The sequence below is a fragment of the Hypanus sabinus genome, chromosome 6, assembly GCF_030144855.1.
Source record: "Hypanus sabinus isolate sHypSab1 chromosome 6, sHypSab1.hap1, whole genome shotgun sequence".
NCBI classification, from domain to species: Eukaryota; Metazoa; Chordata; class Chondrichthyes; order Myliobatiformes; family Dasyatidae; genus Hypanus; species Hypanus sabinus.
The window spans coordinates 170,341,397-170,359,205 of record NC_082711.1 but is presented as its reverse complement, the minus strand read 5'-3'; the positions used below and the strand labels follow the sequence as shown (position 1 = coordinate 170,359,205).

Below are 17,809 nucleotides of genomic sequence, written 5' to 3'. Positions count from 1 at the left end.
ATGGAAAATAAACAAATAGCAGAATGCTTCAAGTTAACTTTTTCCATTTACATTGCAAAATCAAATTATTTTCCCAACTTTTTGCTGATTTTCACTGGCAAGAATTTTGCAAGAACAAGATTCAGGTCTAGTGATCAGCTCCAACCCAAGTCATGCTAACTTATTAAAACTGCTACTCACACCTTAGCTCCATTAAGCTGCCATAAGCATATCACCACCACAAGGAAATGACTATAGGACTATTTTTAAGTTTTCTTCTAAAAGCAGTTGGAGGATTATTGCAATTGGTTGAAGAGTGCATTTTGCTCATGTGCACATTTTAAGATTTCCTACCTGTTGGTTGAGATTTGAGACAGGCCCAATGGAAGTCTGCAGTAAAAATGAAGAATTGCAGTTTTTTGAGCTACATTGGTGCAATACCTTTCAAGAAATTGCAATTTGTAAAACTCAACTTTGGAAACTGTTTAATGGGTCAGATGTATTCCAGTCCCACTGAGGCTGGCAGATGGGGAGAGCAAAAGCAATTTCAGAGGGCAGGCAGAATACCACTCCAGAAAGTCATCAGCTCATTTGAGACGGGTCCCGACTTCCATTCCTGTGGGAAGTGCCTGACCTCTGATTCCAGCTTATCTCTCAGGATTTGCGTAATGAACCAACTTGCCAAATTTGGTGTGGGGTGATAATAGACAATAGACAGTAGGTGCAGGAGTAGGCCATTTGGTCCTTCTAGCCAGCACCGCCATTCACTGTGATCATGGCTGATCATACACAATCAGTACCCCGTTCCTGCCCTCTCCCCATATCCCTTGACCCCGCTATCTATAAGAGCTCTATCTAACTCTCTCTTGAATGCATCCAGAGACTTGGCCTCCACTGCCTTCTGGGGCAGAGCATTCCACATATCCACCACTCTCTGGGTGAAAAAGTTTTTCCTCATCTCTGTTCTAAATGGCCTGCCCCTTATTCTTAAACTGTGGCCTCTAGTTCTGGACTCATCCATCAGCAGGAACATGCTTCCTGCCTCCAGCGTGTCCAATCCCTTAATAATCTGATATGTTTCAATCAGATCCCCTCTCATCCTTCTAAATTCCAGTGTATACAAGCCCAGTCGCTCCAATCTTTCAACATATGACAGTCCCGCCATTCTGGGAATTAACCTTGTGAACCTACGCTGCACTCCCTCAATAGCAAGGATGTCCTTCCTCAAATTTGGAGACCAAAACTGCACACAATACTCCAGGTGGGGTCTCACCAGGGCCCTGTACAGCTGCAGAGGGACCTCTTTACTCCTATACTCAATTCCTCTTGTTATAAAGGCCAGCATGCCATTAGCTTTCTTCACTGCCTGCTGTACCTGCATGCTTGCTTTCATTGACTGATGAAAAGCAGCAGCAGGCAAATCAATTTCTACATCAGCAAAATGGCATACCATTTTGCAATACTACTAAAAAGCAATTTGCCTTAGAGGTTTGAGCAAGAATCAGAGTGTATTAAGGAATTAATAAATAAACAAATGTATTTTCCATTAAGGCACGAAACATAAAGTGGTCCAAGTATGGTTGACAAGAGACAATCTAATATTGATTGAAAAATAGCTTATAATATTAATCAAAAGAGCAGTAAACCTGCTGTTTAAGAACATCGTTTAAATTTCAACAAATGAGGACCAAAGAACTGATAAAGAAAGGGAAACTAATAAGAGCAAGTGACCAAGTTTCTACAGGCAGGTGAAAAAATAACATATACCAGCAAAAATTATTGTGAGTACGTTACAGACTGCGACAAAAGTTATATCGGGAAATAAGGAAAAGGCAGAGAAATAAAAACGATAGCAGATGACCACATAGAGATCCTGGAAATAATGGAGAACACAGAGTGAATGAGAAGCTTTAAGAAATTAGCATTACTAACAAATCAATACTGAGAAATGAATAGGAATGGAGATCGATTAAATCTCAAGGACCTGATTGTCTACATTACAGTTTTGATAGAGGTGGCTAAGGAGACATTTACAAAATCCTACAGATTCTAGAACTGCTCCAATAGATTAGAAAGTAGAAAATACGACGTCACTAATTGAGGAAGAGAAAACACATGACCTACTAGACTAATTTTACTTGCAGTAGGAGGGAAAACGCTACAGCTTATCACAGAGATGGCAAGTAACAGAGTACTTTGAAAAAAAACTGTGTGGAGCCAACACTGACTTTTGAAGTTGTAAACAGCAAGGAGTTATGTAAGTTTTCATAAGGCCTTTGTTAATGTGCCACTTGAAAGATTATTAAAAATAAATTAGTAGTTGTGAGATTGACAATTGGTTAACGGACATAGAACAGGAGGAACATATGGGTTGGGAGGCTGTGATTGGCAAAGATGTGGCATATAAAGTACAACAGAGAAATATGAGGTCAGCCTGTTAGCAGAATAAAATAGAAAAGTGAAGTATTTTTTAAATGGTAAGCAATTCAAATGTGTTGGTGCTCAAGGGACCTGGGAGTCTTTGTACATGAATCACTTCAAATTAACAGACAAGTAGAATAAGCTACATTCAATTAGGAAGCCAAAAAGTATGTTGGCCATTAATGAAAGGACATTTGATCTAAAGAGGAAAAAGCAATTATACAGGCCCGTGATGAGAATCCATGTGTACAGAGTCTGATCTCCCTATCTAAAAAGGGATGTGCTATACCTGCAAGATAAGGAGCAGCATGAATACTTTCCAAATTGATTCCTAGAATGGGTGGGGGTGGTGTGAGTGCAGTGTGCAAATACCCAAAAAGAGGAGAATAAGGAAACTGTGACTATACTCACTTGAATTGAGAATAATGAGAAATCTCTTTGAATAAAATTCTCATCAAAATTCTTGAGCAGATTGACAGAGGCTATAGTGTACTAGATTAATATCTACCCTTGCTGAGGTATTTGGAACAGGGGACCAAAATAAGCTGGCGAACGCTCAGTTACCAAGTTAAGATTAGTGGATATTTTTTCTTTAAATCAATGAATTTGGGGTTAGGCAAGAAAGTAAAGCAACAGTCATCTTTTTAGTTTTTTAAACGCCACTCAACAGTTCCCCCAATTTAACCCTAGTCTACTCATGGGACAATTTACAGTGACCAATTAACCTGCCAACAGTTACATCTTTGGAATGTGGTAGAAAACTGGAGTACCTGGAGGAAACACACGCGGCCACGGGGAGAGCGTACAAACTCCTTGCAGGTAGCAGCGGGTACTGAACGTGGGTCCTGGTGCCATGAAGTGTTGTGCCAACCACTACTCTATCTTGCCACCCAAGTAAAGCAAGTCATTATGTCTTGATGGTGGGGTAGGCAGAAGGGGATAAATTGACTATCGCTGCTTCTGTTGCTTGTGCTTTTAAAGTGTTAATGCTTTGGTGCAAATTATATTTGGGCTTCCTTTTACATCTGAGCAGCATAACCATATAATGAGCTACACAGGGCACTGTAGTTAATTTTTAGAAAAATTAAATGGAATTTATGCACTTCTATAATTACAAATGCAACACACAAGATGTGAAGGCAGATTAGGTTTGGAGGAAGTCATAACCTCAAGAGATTCAACAAACAAAATAGTTGGAGGAATACAGAAGGTCTGGCAGCACCTATGGAGGGAAATAAACAATCACATTTCAGGTCAAGACCATTCACCATAACTGGAAAGGAAGGGGGAAGAAGGCAGAATAAGAAGTTTACGGTAGGGTTATGTAACAGAATGGATAATTAATAAATATGGAGAAAAAGGAACCAACATTTATCACTCTGATTCATGCGCAAATACCTTCATGCACGTTAATGTTAGTTAACTTAAGGTTGTAATTATAGCACTAAGAACATTCAAATGAAGTAGAAAACTGAGTAAATCGCTCTTCTGACCAGTGTTATGAAGTTCATTTGTAACATGTGCAATTCTAATTAGATAACAAAATGTAGGAGAGCAAATGATGTAAATACTAAATCTAACGGTAAAGCAATCCTGCTTCAGAAATCATCCAGTTGGAAATTTAACAATAAAGGATCTAACTCAAAAGTCTTGAAGCTTTGCTGCCATCATCAGGCATAATACTGACTTGTTTCTCTTTATCAATAAAATAGTCAACCTTGTGCAGTGTTAGAGGAAAGAGACAGCCAGGTTCCTCTAGATCATCATCTACCAATCTGGCCATCAAATGACAATGCAGTCGTTCAGCAATCACACAAGTTTGTTAGCAGCTGGCCTATGAAAGACCAAGCAACAAGGAAAGGCAAGCTGGACAATGGTGCACAGCCTTAAGCAGAGCTCCAAAGACACCTGCACTTCATAAGCCTGCTGTATTGATCATCTGGTGCACATCACATAACCGTATTGTATTATAGAATATTGTCTGAAGTAAATGCAGCTAACTTTCATTTAAATAAATCAGCATTATTGATTCCACTAACTCCATAATGAATAATGAATAGTTACTTAGTAAAATATTGCTTTGATTTTGCCCTCCTTGAAATGATGTCTTGAAGTTTTCCGCCTTGAAAATGTGAAGCAGCTACTCAGGATCTACATTATCTGACCATTTTTACAATCTTTAAAGCAGCAAATACTTTCCAAGTATTCTTTTTGCAAGCAAGACCATGCTCATAATAAAAAATCACTCTTCAATATAATCTTTCTATTGTTTTGGCTTCATCTTGTGCATCTTTCCCATTGCTGAAATGACTCTTGTACTGTAGAAATCAAAATGGATTCTAAAAGCATCCATATCAGTGAATTAGAAAATTCCTACTTCACTACTTTGACCTTTTAATTTATGCTTATTTTTTCATGTCTTCATTGACTTTTTATTGAAAATTTAACTAGTACATTTGCACCCTTTTATTAAAATAATTAGGTCAAAATGGGATCCATCAGTTACAGTCAGCCTACAATTTTCTACCACTGCACAGCACGGCCAAACACCTGAGTCAATTTCACCAATAACACGACAGTGGCGGAACTAATGACTAATGAATCAAGTTACAGAAGTTTCCCAATAAGCTTTCCCAAATCTGACAAGTCTTTCTATATTATATTTACCCCTGTTAAAAATAGTGATGTGTTTATGAAGCAATTTAATACAGGTTAAAATTGATGATCTTAACGATGAACAATGATGAGATGGCCTATGGGAGGACTCAAATAACCCCTTCTTTAATGTCAACAAGAAAAAGGAGATGGTTGTCCACTTCAGGAGAACGTCAGCAGTGCAACAATGGAAACTGCAAGTGTTTCAAACTCCTGGGAGTGCACAACTTGCATAGATTCTCATAATCCCAGATTATGGGATCTACACATTCAAGAAAGTGGCTGAAGAGCGCTAAGCTATACACATCTATGCTCAGGTCCTTCTACCGACGTGGAGTGGAGAGCATCCTAAAATGCTGCATCACTACATGGTACGGAAACTACACTGAAGTGGACAGAGAGAGGTGCTGGAGAGGGGCCAGTAACATCATGAAGGATCTCACACCCTGCTCATGGTCTGTTTGTCTCACTCCCATCAAAGGAGAAGCTACATAGCATCTAAGTCAGGACCACCAGATTCAAATACAGTTACATTCCCCAAGCAATAAGGCTGATCAACACCTCTGCCTACCACACCCCCCAACACCACTGCTTTATCACTTCCTGTCAAGTCACTTTATGTACAGACACTCCTGTGATCAGTGTCTCTTTATGGACATACAAATAGTACATGTGTATAAGCTATCTTATTAATTATATTTATTGTGTTTTCTTTTATTATGGTGTTCTTTATCTTAATGTGTTTTTTTTTGTGCTTCATCGGATCCAGAGTAACAATTCCTGACAATTCCTCTCCATCTGGTATGGGAGCAGCCGGGCATTGGACCAAAAGTCACCACAAAGGATTGTGAGAATGGTTAAGAGGATCATAGGGGTCTCCCTACCATCCAACAAAGACATTTATCAGGGGCACTGTGTATGCAGGGTTCTTAGTATTATTAAGGATCTCACCCATCTATCCAGCATCCTCTTTGACTTTCTACCAATATGCAGAAGACCATGATATATAAAAACAAAAATGGTCAAGATGGGAAACAGCTTTTCCCTCAGGACATTAGGCTTCTGAACTCCCTGTCACATCTGATTTGAAATGTCACCGTTTAATCTATTCTGTACCTTACAATACCTTATTTATGTATAATTCATCTGTAGATTTTATCCTTACTTTCCTAAGTTATTGCACATTATGTGTGTTGTGTGTAGACTGTGCTTTACACCCTGGTTTCGAGAAGTGCTGTCTTGTTTGACAGTATACGTGTTTTAGTTAAATGACAATAAATATGACTTGGTTTAGTTCATTCTTCTTTACACTTGTATAGTGGAAATGACATTAAATAATCTTGAATCTTAAGCAATCATGAACCTTGCATCTTAAACAATCTCGAATCATTGCAGGGAGGTAAATATATTTACATTGATTCAGTCTGTTAATGAATAACAGAATCAAATCCAATTCTAACAGTACCCACAATTTCAGAATGTAAGAATATTTCACTCAGATTATTGATATTTCAGATTTGGATGAAGGGGGTAATTAAAATCCATGAAGTGTGCAATCTGGGTGAAATGCAAATACATACCAACATAAACAACAAGGTTACATATTTTAGTTCTAAGCAATGGTCTAAATGAAATTAGTGCACGTATTACACAGCAACAGAAATACCAGACTGCTTTTATTCTCTATTTTCTTATCCATCAATCATGAATCGAATGGCTAAATAGTGAAGATGTCACTGGTCAGTGGAATTCTATGTACTCAATAACTTCCTTTTAAAAATCAGGCCATTTCTTCACATGATTAAGCAATGGTGAAAAGACAGATTAATTAAGAAATCTGGTTGGCATTTCTCAGATTGGAAAAGGCATGAAAGATAATCTGACATTTGAAGTGTGGCACCTCCTTCAATAAAAATTTCATGAAGGAAATTTCTTTAGCAAAGCAGTAATTTTTTTTCAGTTGGGAAAGGGGATGAGGAGGAAAGTGATCAGGTCTGTTTCCTTCATACTATCTTCTAATTGTCACTTCAGCCTGTGCTCATGTTTTACCATCTCAGATCATGAGACCCTGCAGTGGATAGTGAGGTCAGCTGAGAAGATCATCGGGGTCTCTCTTCCCGCCATCATGGACATTTACACTACCTGATGCATCCGCAAAGGAAACATCATTATGAAGGACCCCACGCACCCCTCATACAAACTCTTCTCCATCCTGCCATCTGGGAAAAGGCACTGAAGCATTCGGGCTCTCACGACCAAGCTATCGGACTCCTCAATACCCAGAGCCTGGACTGACACCTTACTGCCCTATTGTCTGATTTACTGTTTATTGTAATGCCTGCACTGTTTTGTGCACTTTATGCAGTCCTGGGTAGGTCTGTAGTCTAGTGTAGTTTTTTTGTGTTGTTTTTTTTATGTAGTTCAGTCTAGTTTTTGTACTGTATCATGTAACACCATGGTCTTGAAAAGCATTGTCTTGTTTTTACTGTGTACTGTACCAGCAGTTATGGTCAAAATGACAATAAAAGTGACTTGGCTTGACTTGTATTCCCCAAACTGCACAAGAACCTTAGCATGCTGAGTGTAATCTCCCAAAGCACAACACAATGCCATACAAATACTGTAAACAAAATAACAAAACTGGTTTGCAAAATAACGTCACTTACCCACTGTGAGCAAGGCACCACATTGGCTAGAGCCATTGCAATGGGCAATTCCCCCTGATCTCCCATCATAGTGACCAACTCCACAAGTCTTTCAAATCGATCAGCCAGTACAGTTTCTGCCAGAGTATCAAACTCTGTCCCCTGTTGAAGAATTTTAGTTAGCACTTCCATGAACGTGGCTCTTGTCTGAAGATCTTTATGGTAACCCAAGCCTAAACATAGTAACACAAGTCAGAAAGAAATCCTATTAGGGGTTTGAAATAATAAGACTAAACTTAAAAAAAAACATACTTTTCAATGGAAGAGCATTCATTATAACATAATTTTCCTTAAGCAAATCTAAATGAACATTCATAGTACCTCAACATCTCCAAAATACAACATCAACCCAACAGAATAGGATGTTACCCTACAAAATAATTATAATATCATTTATCTCAAGTTCATTGAATAACAAGGCCATCAAAAGTTCTCTCATAACCTTACTCCTGATACATATCAAACTAAATTAACATAAAGCAAATTGACATTGTTAACAAATTTTTGCTCTATCAGTAATAATAACTTACAAAATTACATATGTGCATGTTTTGTATTGCCTTGCAATTATTGTTCAGTTACAAGGACAACTTTAGCTGGTATTACATGGTGGAACAAAGAATGCTTCAAACTTGGATATTGGATTGTAAATGAAAAAATATTAAAACAATAAAAATAAGGCCAAGGCTAACAGGTTTAGAGAACCTTGGTTATTAAAGTTTATTGAGGCCCTACAGAAGAAAAAGGAGATGGTACATCAACAGGTATAGGTAATTAGGGTCAAATGAGATGCTTGAGGAGTACAAGAAATGCAAGAGAACACTTAAAAGAGAAATCAGGAGAGCTGAAAGACAACATAAGGCTGCTCTGGCAGGAAAGGAGGTAAAAGGGAATTCGAACAACTGCTATAGCTATAATTGATGGAGGGCGGAGCTTAGTCACGATGGTGTTAAATGGCGACTCCTTTGCTTGCATCCTCGGAAACAGCTCTACTTCCATCCTTAATACCTCTATTTTTCCCTTTCAATGTTCTTTAGAAATTCCTGACCTGGAGTTACATGTTGACTTCGGTTCTTTGCGGCAATGGGACCTGCTCTCGGGGTTTCAAGACTGGCCGTTATTCGACATGCCCAGGACACACCCTAAGAGCATAGCTCGCCTTCAGAGGGCCGAGATCTTGTGGCTCTGGAGATGGGCGGATCGAAGGTCGGTGTCCCGGCAGGAGACTGGTGTGTCATGGGGAGTCGGAGGATCCATGGCTGTGTGCCCGGAGATCCGAGATCTTTGGGCACAGACACAACGGATTTTTAACATCGTACACCAGCGAGTTGTTTGTTATGTCTCTCCTCTCACTGTGAAATGGAGACACCTCTTCCTCCCTTACTTAGGGAGAGACAGAGAGCCTGTGGCATGTCAAATACCAGGTGAACCAGTAGTTATTGGGATACAGCAAGTCTGTGTCCTTGCCGTTGCTTTGCTACATGCTTGAGTGCTTGGTGGTGGGTGCCAGTGGTTTTTACTTGCTGGTGGGGGAAGGAGGGATCGTCGTTTGCTGCCACTTCTGCACCGGAGGGAGGAGAGCTGGGGTGGGGGGGGGGGGGGGGGACGACTTTGAGGTTCTAACATTTAACTGTCGTTCATTCTTTGGGGGCACACCTCTGTTTTTGTGGATGGTTGCGAAGAAAAAGCATTTCAGGATGTATATTGTATGCATTTCTCTGACATTAAACGTACCTTTGAAACCTTTGAATTAAAGCCAAAGGACAGCAAGGGACAAAATTGGTTTTCTTGAAGGTCAGCGGGGTCATCTATGCATGGAATCAAAGGAGGTGGGCAAGTTCTTAAATGAATTTTTTTTTGCATTGTATTTACACAGGAGATCGTCAAGACTATAGTAATGAGGCAAAAAGGGAGCGAGGTCATGGACCATATCTGATTATGGAAAAGGTACCAGCCGGCTTGAAACAAATAAGAATGGATAAACCCCCAGGGACCGATAAGGAGTCCTCTCAGACTTTGTAGGAGGCTGGTGCACAAATTGCAGGGGCCCTGGCAGAGATATTAAAAGTAGCTTTAGTCCAAGGTGAGGTCTCAGGACTGAAAGACAGCTAACGTTGTTCTGTTGCTCAAAAACAGCTCTAAGAATAAGCTGGAAAATGATAGGCCGGTGAGCATGACATCAATTGTGGGTAAATTATTGGAAGGTATCCTTAGGGACAGAATATATGAGTATTTGAATATACAGGTCCTAATTAGGGATGGCCCACATGGCTTTGTGCATGGTAGATCATGTGTAACCTATCTAATAAAGTTTGTCAAGGAGGCTAATGAAGGGCTGGCAGTGGACCTTGTCTGCATGAATTTTAGCAAGGTCTTTCACAAAGGTCTACTGTACAAGGGAGGCTGGTCCAGAAGCTTAAGTCACCTGGCATTCAGGATGGTTGTCAACTGGACTCAACACTGACCTAGTGGAAGAAGCCAGAGAGCGGTTGCCTCTCTGTCTGGAGTCATGATTGGTGCTGGACCCATGTTGTTTAACTATATTAATAATTTAGATCATAATCTAAAAATTGTAAATTAGATCACCAAATTTGGATATGATACCAAGATTCGAGGCTTAGTGTGCAGTGAGGAAGGCTATCAGAGCTTGCAGCATGACCTTGACTGTCTGGGTAAGTGGCTGAAAAATGGCAGATGGAAATGAATGCAGACAAGTGTGAGGTCTGCTGTAAAACAAAGGGAACTAGGAGTATAGGTCCATAATCCCTTAAAACTGGCATCGTAGGTCATAAAGAAAGCTACTGACACATTGGCCATCAAAAATCAGGCATTAAGTATAGAAGTTGGGATGTTAAGTTAAAGTGTGTAAGATGTTGGTGAGGCCAAATTTGAAGTATTTGGTGCCATTCTGGTCACCTACCTACAGGAAAGATAGCAGTAAGATTGAAAGAGTGCAAAGAAAACTTACAAGGATGTTGTCAGGAATTGAGGAGTTATAGGAAAAGGTTAAAAAGGCTAGAACTTTATTCCCGGGAGCATAGCAGATGAGGGGAGATCTTATGAAGGTATAAAAAATTATGAAGGGTATATGTGTTGCCTTTATGGCAGTTATTTAGTTTATAGTTTTTCGCTTAGTAATTCGTTTGTTAGCATTTTAGTTAAAGTTAGGACTGTTTAAAGTAAAGTCGTTGTCTGTGATATATCGCGGCATGCAATGACGTCACAACCGGCTTCACCGCGTCCTGTGGGAAAATACCGGTTTGGAGAAACGGGAAGGAGGGGGCCACACATGCGCGAGTCCAGCGCAAGAAAGGTTGTCTTTCAACGCACTAGGAACATAGTGAGAGCAATGCTGTAAGTCATGAGATAATCGATATGTTGAATTAAAATGTTAACGCTGATCCTGCTAAAAGTAACGACGGTCGATAAGGTTTAAGTTTTCGTTAGTTAAAGAGTTGCGGATAGTTTGTGTTGAAGTGTATTCAAAGCAGTCAATGGCGTAGGTAGATTCTGACTGTATGCTGCACTTTAATGTAATGTAGTTGTTGTAGTTTTACTCTTGCAAGTATTTACGATGTAAATGTAATATCAAGAAGGAAACAAATGCTGTACAAATCTTGTATTGTTTTATCAACAGTTTTCACCATATGTTAATGAGGAAGAGCGAACAGTAAATGGTTAATCTTACTGCGACCCTGTTTTCATTGACTACGGTTTATCTCGGTGTTTAGTTCAGCGTTATCTTACACGCCGAGCGAGAACACTACAGTATAGAAAGAGTGGATGAATGCTGGGTGTTGAGCCTCAGGTTGGGTGAGACTAGAATCAGAGGTCACAGGATTAGGACAAAAGGAAATTCAGGAGAATCAGAGCAGTAACTTCTTTATTCAGAGGGTGGTGCGAGTGTGGAACAAGCTGCCAGTGCAAGTGTTAGATGTGGGTTCAATTGTAAAATTTAAAAGAGGTTTGGATAGGTCCATGTATGAGAGGGGTATGGAGGACTATGGTCAATATGACTAGGCAGAATAGCAGTTCAGATAACAGACTAGATGGGCTGAGGAGGTACTTCAGAGCTGTAGTTCTCTATGACTCTGTTACAATACCTTAAAAAATTATGTTAGAGGTAGTACTGCCCACTTAAAAAATTAGACCCTAAAAATATCCAATTGTCAAACAGTTTGATATGTTCAATGTGTGTCTGAGCGCCAACAAGCAAGAAACTGTGTAATGGTCAACTGCCCATGTCAAAATATGTGACAAACATTTGAAGAAATAAAAAGAGACACTGAAGCTCACCTATTGAGTGCATGAGTCCACTATCTACATTGGCGTTGAGAAGATTGGACATTGCAAGAACCGTGCAGTGCCTAAGTGAAGCAAGGCGACGTGACATCCCTCTCTTCCGTCCACCAGTTTGTGCTGTTTCCTCCTCAACTTCGCTGCAGTCATTGAGCAAGTTCATGAAGAGTGTAAAATACCTAAGGAAAAGTCACTTTTACTGAGATATTGCAAATTTTGTGATTTTTTTTTTTACATAATACGTGCTAGATAAGGAGCTTTTTTGGGCATAATTCAAATTACCACCAGATGCAACAAATTGGTTTGTTGTTTTCTGTATCACAAACTGGACTCACTTGAGGAAGAGCTGTGATTTTGCCTCCATTAATTCTACGCCATCCCCCTCCTCGGGTTGTAAAGGTAACCCTGCAAGCAACGACACCACGGCCTCCATACTTGCTTGGTCAAGGTCTCTGCAGAAGACAGTCATAAAGAATTCCAAGTTCTATTTTTTTAAATTTCATAAAACATGTTTTTTTCTTTATTTTTTTAGGTTCCATCACCAGACAGAAATCAAATCCAAAGTTACAGTACGGTTTATTTTCCATGTAAAGTTACTGCAGAGCTCATTACATCGACGACATCCCTTGATTATATACACAGGAGATTTTGCAAATGTTGGAAATCCAGAGTAAAACATACAAAATGTTGGCGGAATTCAGCAGGGTCAAGCAGCATCTATGGAGTGGAATTAATGATTGATGTTTCGGACCCAGACCCAATGAAGGGTCTTGGATTATTTTATGTACGTCACATTATTAATTTACTTGCTGAGATACAGCATGGAATAGGTCCCTCGAAACACACTGCCCAGCAATCCCACAATTTACTCCCAGCTGAGTCACAGGTCAAGTTACAATGACCAATTAACGTACCAAGCAGTACTTCTTTAGACTGTAGGATGAAACCCAGAGCACCCGAAGGAAAACTCGTCGGTCATGAGAAAGTACAAGCTCCTTACAGGAATTGAACCTGTCTTGCCTGTACAGTAAAGGGTTGTGTTAACCACTAAGCTACCCTGCGGCCCTATCTTGTATTTTGCTATTTTGTACAGTCCAGAATAACATATTATGTTATTAAATGAAAATGTATTTAGACACCCAAACTGAATTGTGTTCTGAAGTGCTTCCAAGATACATATATAGCCTGAAGCAGCACTAGAAGAAATTATGTCACAATTATCAATTCTTCAGTACAAGGTTAGAACTTTCTAATCTCAAGGCCTGTGGAATAGTAAATTCATTAATGTAAAGTGGAGCTGCTTAAAATAGAACATAGAGAAATTGAAGTTTGCGATGGACAAATATTAGAACAATTATCAAGAACTCCAGTGCCATAATGAAATTGGTAAAGGGCTATAAAGGTTGTGAGGAGCATCTGTGAACAGTAAAGTTGAAAAATAATAAGATATTCTGTATTTTCATTGCGTTTGGGATCTGGGGGTGGATTGGCACAAACAATTAAAAGGAACTCAGGGCCTCATAGTATTTTCACAACTTTTAGAGTAGATTTGTTTCTAAACAACTTTCTCCATTGCTATCACACCTTATTCTACATTCTTCTTTTACTTTATCTTGTGCTATCTCAATGAACTGTTGCAATGAAATTATCTGTATGGATGGCATGCAAAACAAAGGTTTTCACTAAGTACATGTGACAAGAATAAGATTAAGATCTAAGATTAGCCTTCTGTGTTACACGTACATTGAAACACAGTGAAATGAATCATTTGCGCCAATGACCAAAACAGTCTGATGGTGTGCCTGCCAGTGAGCCGTGTTTCTGGCACCAATATTGCAAGCCCACATCTTACTAATCCTAATCCAAACATCTTTTTTCGTGGAATGTCGGAGGTATGCCATCAAATACCTTGACAAACTTCTATAGATGTGTAGTGACTGACTGCATTACGGCCTGGTATGGGAACACCAATACCTTTGAACAGAAAATTCTTTCAAAGGCAGTGGCTTCAGCCCAGTACATCACGGGTAAAGCCCTCCCAACCATTAAGCACATCTATATGAGACACTGTCATAGAGAAGCATCCATCATCAATGATCCTCACCACTCAGGCCCTGATCTTTTCTTGCTGCTGCCAGCAGGCAGAGGGTGCAAGTGCCTCAGGACTTGTACCACCAAGTTTAAGAACTGTTATTATCTCTCAGCCATCAGGCTCTTGAACAAAAGAGGATATCTACTCATCTATTGACATGTTCCCACAGCCAATGATCTCAACTTAAGGACTCTTTATCTTGTTATTTATTTATATTTGCATTTGTTGTCTTCTATGTACTTGCTCATTCACCGATCCTGTTCACAGTTACTGTTCTATAGATTTGTTAAGTATACCCACAGGAAAAAGCATCTCAGGGTTGTATGTACTGTTGTGCACGTATCTACGCTAATAATAAATTTTACTTTGCACTTTTGAATGTTGAAACCCGAGGAAACACACGTGGTCAAGGGGTGAACGTGCAAACTTCTCGCTGAGCCGCAAGAACTGAACCCCGATCAGGTTTACAGCTAGCACTATAAAGCAGCTGCACTAACCACTTACGTGCCGCCCAAAAATAAAAAGACCTTCCATTCATTCACAAAGGGGGCAGTCTTGCTGCAGTGGGTGGGAACCTTCCAGGTAGGTCACAAAAGAGCTAGTAAACCAATTTGTCAATTTTATTTTTTTTCATGTTTTTAATTTGATAACAATAAAACTTTAGAAATTAGAAAGCATTTTCCACAGTATTTGTTACAGTACACATACTTCTGGAAAAGAGGATAATTTGAGTAATAATGTTAACCTTGGCTGAGAAACATCTAATTGGATAAAGAAAAAAAATTAGGTTTACCTCGTTAAGCACTTCACATCATCATCAGCAGCCTGGTTTGATGTTCCCATAACCCAATCGGTCAAGTATTCCACCATCTTGTTCCTGGATAATTAAAAAAAACATTTTGCAATGCAAACTTCCAATATCAATGCCTATAGGTTGTAAAACACTAGCGATTCTGCAGGTGCTGAAAATCTAGAGTAAAACACACAAAATGTTGGAGGAACTCAGCAGGTCAGGCAGCATCTATGGAGAGGATTCTGCAGAAGCCGGAAGTCTAGAATAACATACAACAAAATGCTGAGGACTCAACAGGTCAGCTAATCTCCCAGTTTTCCATGATGACAACACAATGAGGACAAACTATTCTCACGACAAATTGTAGAGCTCACACGAGGAAATCTGCAGATGCTGGAAATTCAAACAATACACACAAAATGCTGGTGGAACTCAGCAGGTCAGGCAGCATCTGTAAGGAGAAGCACTGTTGACGTTTTGGGCCGAGACCCTTCATCAGGATTACTTACATTCCAATTCTCTGGATAATACAATTCTCAGTCACATTTGTCTATGATATACTTATTCAAGACACGTGCAAGCGTATGGCAAGGCCAATGCTTATTGTCCATAATTTAAAATGGGTTTGCTAGCCATTTCAGATGGCAGCTAAGTGTGAAAGACAATGTCGAGTCTGGAGGGCGCACTGGCCAATTACTTCTCCTGAAGAACAACAGGCAGCATATTATGACCAAGACATAAGAGACTGCAGACGCTGGAATCCTCATATTCCATCTGGATAGTCTATAACCCAATAGCATGAATACCGAGTTTTTCTATATGAAGTCGCCTTCATCGCCATTTGGTTGCTTCCCCCTCTCCATGCCCTTCTAGTCTTCCTTTCTCTCCTCCAACTCAAGGACAGGCCTTCAGTCTCCATTGGACTCACAAGCCAAGCACCTCCAATGTCGAAGTTGCATTTCAATTTCAAGCTGCCATCATGATTTTGAATGCTACCTCTGAAACAAGGGTCCGGGCTTCTGCATACAGCCTTATATCACCACTAAAATGTTTGATTTTAAATGCTTACCTAAATTTCATCTCTTGGCAGAAGGAGAGATCATCTCGCCTCTCCATCATGACTTCCACCAATTGACAGAGTTTGGTTTTGATCTGAATTGCGTGGACAGTGTTCCCAAGAACGCGCACATACCTGCATCAAAGAGCACAAAATGGCCAGCTGGTCATACAACATTTATGGATTCTACTTCTTTACATCAGCTTAATGCGTAAGAAAAATGAAAGTTAATCATTCAGTAATGCTAGCAGCAGAAGATCAGCTGGATAAATAATCACTTGACAAATAAGATCAGATAAGCAGCCTGATGGTTTGGAATTAGTAGCTCTCATGAATAGTAGCTCCCATTCAAACCCAAGACAAATCAAGATCACACATTCTGAAAAGCGGTCAGTACTTCTACTTTAGCTTCTTTCAACAATGTCAGGAAAGACTGGGACCAAAGGGCCCAGCCACAAAATACAAGGATGTCTCTTTAGAACAGAGATAAGGAGGAATTTCTTTTCAGATGATGAATCTGTGGAATTTATTGCCACAAGCGTCTGTGGAGGCCATGTCCTTGGCTATAGGTTTTTTATTACTAAGGGAGTCAAAAGCTACAGGTAGAAGGCAGAAGAAAAAGGTTGATAAAAGGATAATAAATCAGCCATGATTGAATAGCAGGACAGAGTCGATGGGCCAACTGGCTTAACTCTACTCCTGTGCCTTATTGTCTGAGCAAGTTGACTTGTTACCTTCAAGTGATACTGATATATTTACTCTCAAAGTTCAAACTCCTATGTAAATTTGTTATCAAAGTACACAGACAGTATGTCACCATGTACAACCCTGAGATTCATTTTCTTGTGGACATTCACAGTACATACAAGAACCAAAATAAAATCAGTGAAAGACTGTACTCAACAGGATGGACAAACCAACATGCAAAAAAATAAACTGTAAATACAAAAAGAGAGAAAAAGTAAATAATAACAACAATAATAAGTAAATAAGCATTAACTATTGAGAACATGAGATGCAGGGTACTTGAAAGTGAATCCACGGGTTGTGAGAAAGGTTTAGTGATGGAGTGAGTGAAGTTGAGTGGTTATCCCCGCTGGTTCAATAGCTTGATGGTTGAAGGATAATAACTATTTCTAAACCTTGTGGTGTAGGTCCTGAGATTTCTGTACCTCCTTCCTGATGGCAGCATTGAGAAGAGAGTATAGCCTAGGTGCTAGGCATCCTTGATGATGGGTGCTGAATTTTTGCAACAGCGTTCTCCACGTAAATGTTGGGTGGGCTTTACCCATGTATCCACTCTTTTTTGTAGGACTTTCCCTACAAGGGCATTGGTATTTCCCAACCAATCAATATACTCTCCACCCCATATCAAGAAGTTTGTCAACATTTTAGATGACATGCAAATCTTTGAAAACTTCTAAGGAAGTAGAGGCACTGTTGTGCTTTCTTCATAATGGCATTTATGTGCTGGACCCAAGACAGATTCTCTGAAATGACAACACCAATTAGTTTAAAGTTGCTGACCCTCTCCACCTCTGATCCCCCAATGAGGACTGGCTCACGGACCTGCAGTTTCCAAATCCTGAAGTCTCTTTGGTTTTGCTGACGTGGAATCGTTGTTATGGCACTACTCAGCCAGATTTTCAATCTCCCTCAACTGTGCTGACTTGTCACCACCTTTGATTCAGCCAATAGACAGTTGTGTCAAAAGCAAACTTAGCTATGGCATTGGCGCCATGCTTAGCCTCTCAGTCACATCTAGTATAATATCTAATCTCATTAGCGAATGATGGCTACTTCAGCAA

At 39.8% G+C, this 17,809-nt stretch overlaps 1 protein-coding gene across 10 annotated transcripts in view; it reads right to left on the bottom strand.

Moving 5' to 3' along the window:
• nf1a (neurofibromin 1a) overlaps nucleotides 1-17,809 on the bottom strand; it is a 357,260-nt gene that overhangs the window by 193,901 nt on the left and 145,550 nt on the right. For 6 of the 10 annotated variants that reach the window (XM_059973505.1, XM_059973509.1, XM_059973507.1 and 3 more), the window contains exons 22-27: nucleotides 16,014-16,136; nucleotides 14,945-15,028; nucleotides 12,395-12,511; nucleotides 12,057-12,238; nucleotides 7,722-7,933; nucleotides 334-369 (exon numbers count right to left, since the gene is read on the bottom strand). In XM_059973505.1, coding sequence (XP_059829488.1) covers nucleotides 334-369; nucleotides 7,722-7,933; nucleotides 12,057-12,238; nucleotides 12,395-12,511; nucleotides 14,945-15,028; nucleotides 16,014-16,136 — 754 coding nt within the window. The remainder of the gene's footprint in view (nucleotides 1-333; nucleotides 370-7,721; nucleotides 7,934-12,056; nucleotides 12,239-12,394; nucleotides 12,512-14,944; nucleotides 15,029-16,013; nucleotides 16,137-17,809) is intronic. The other 4 variants (XM_059973508.1, XM_059973514.1, XM_059973512.1 and 1 more) reach the window with 1 other exon arrangement.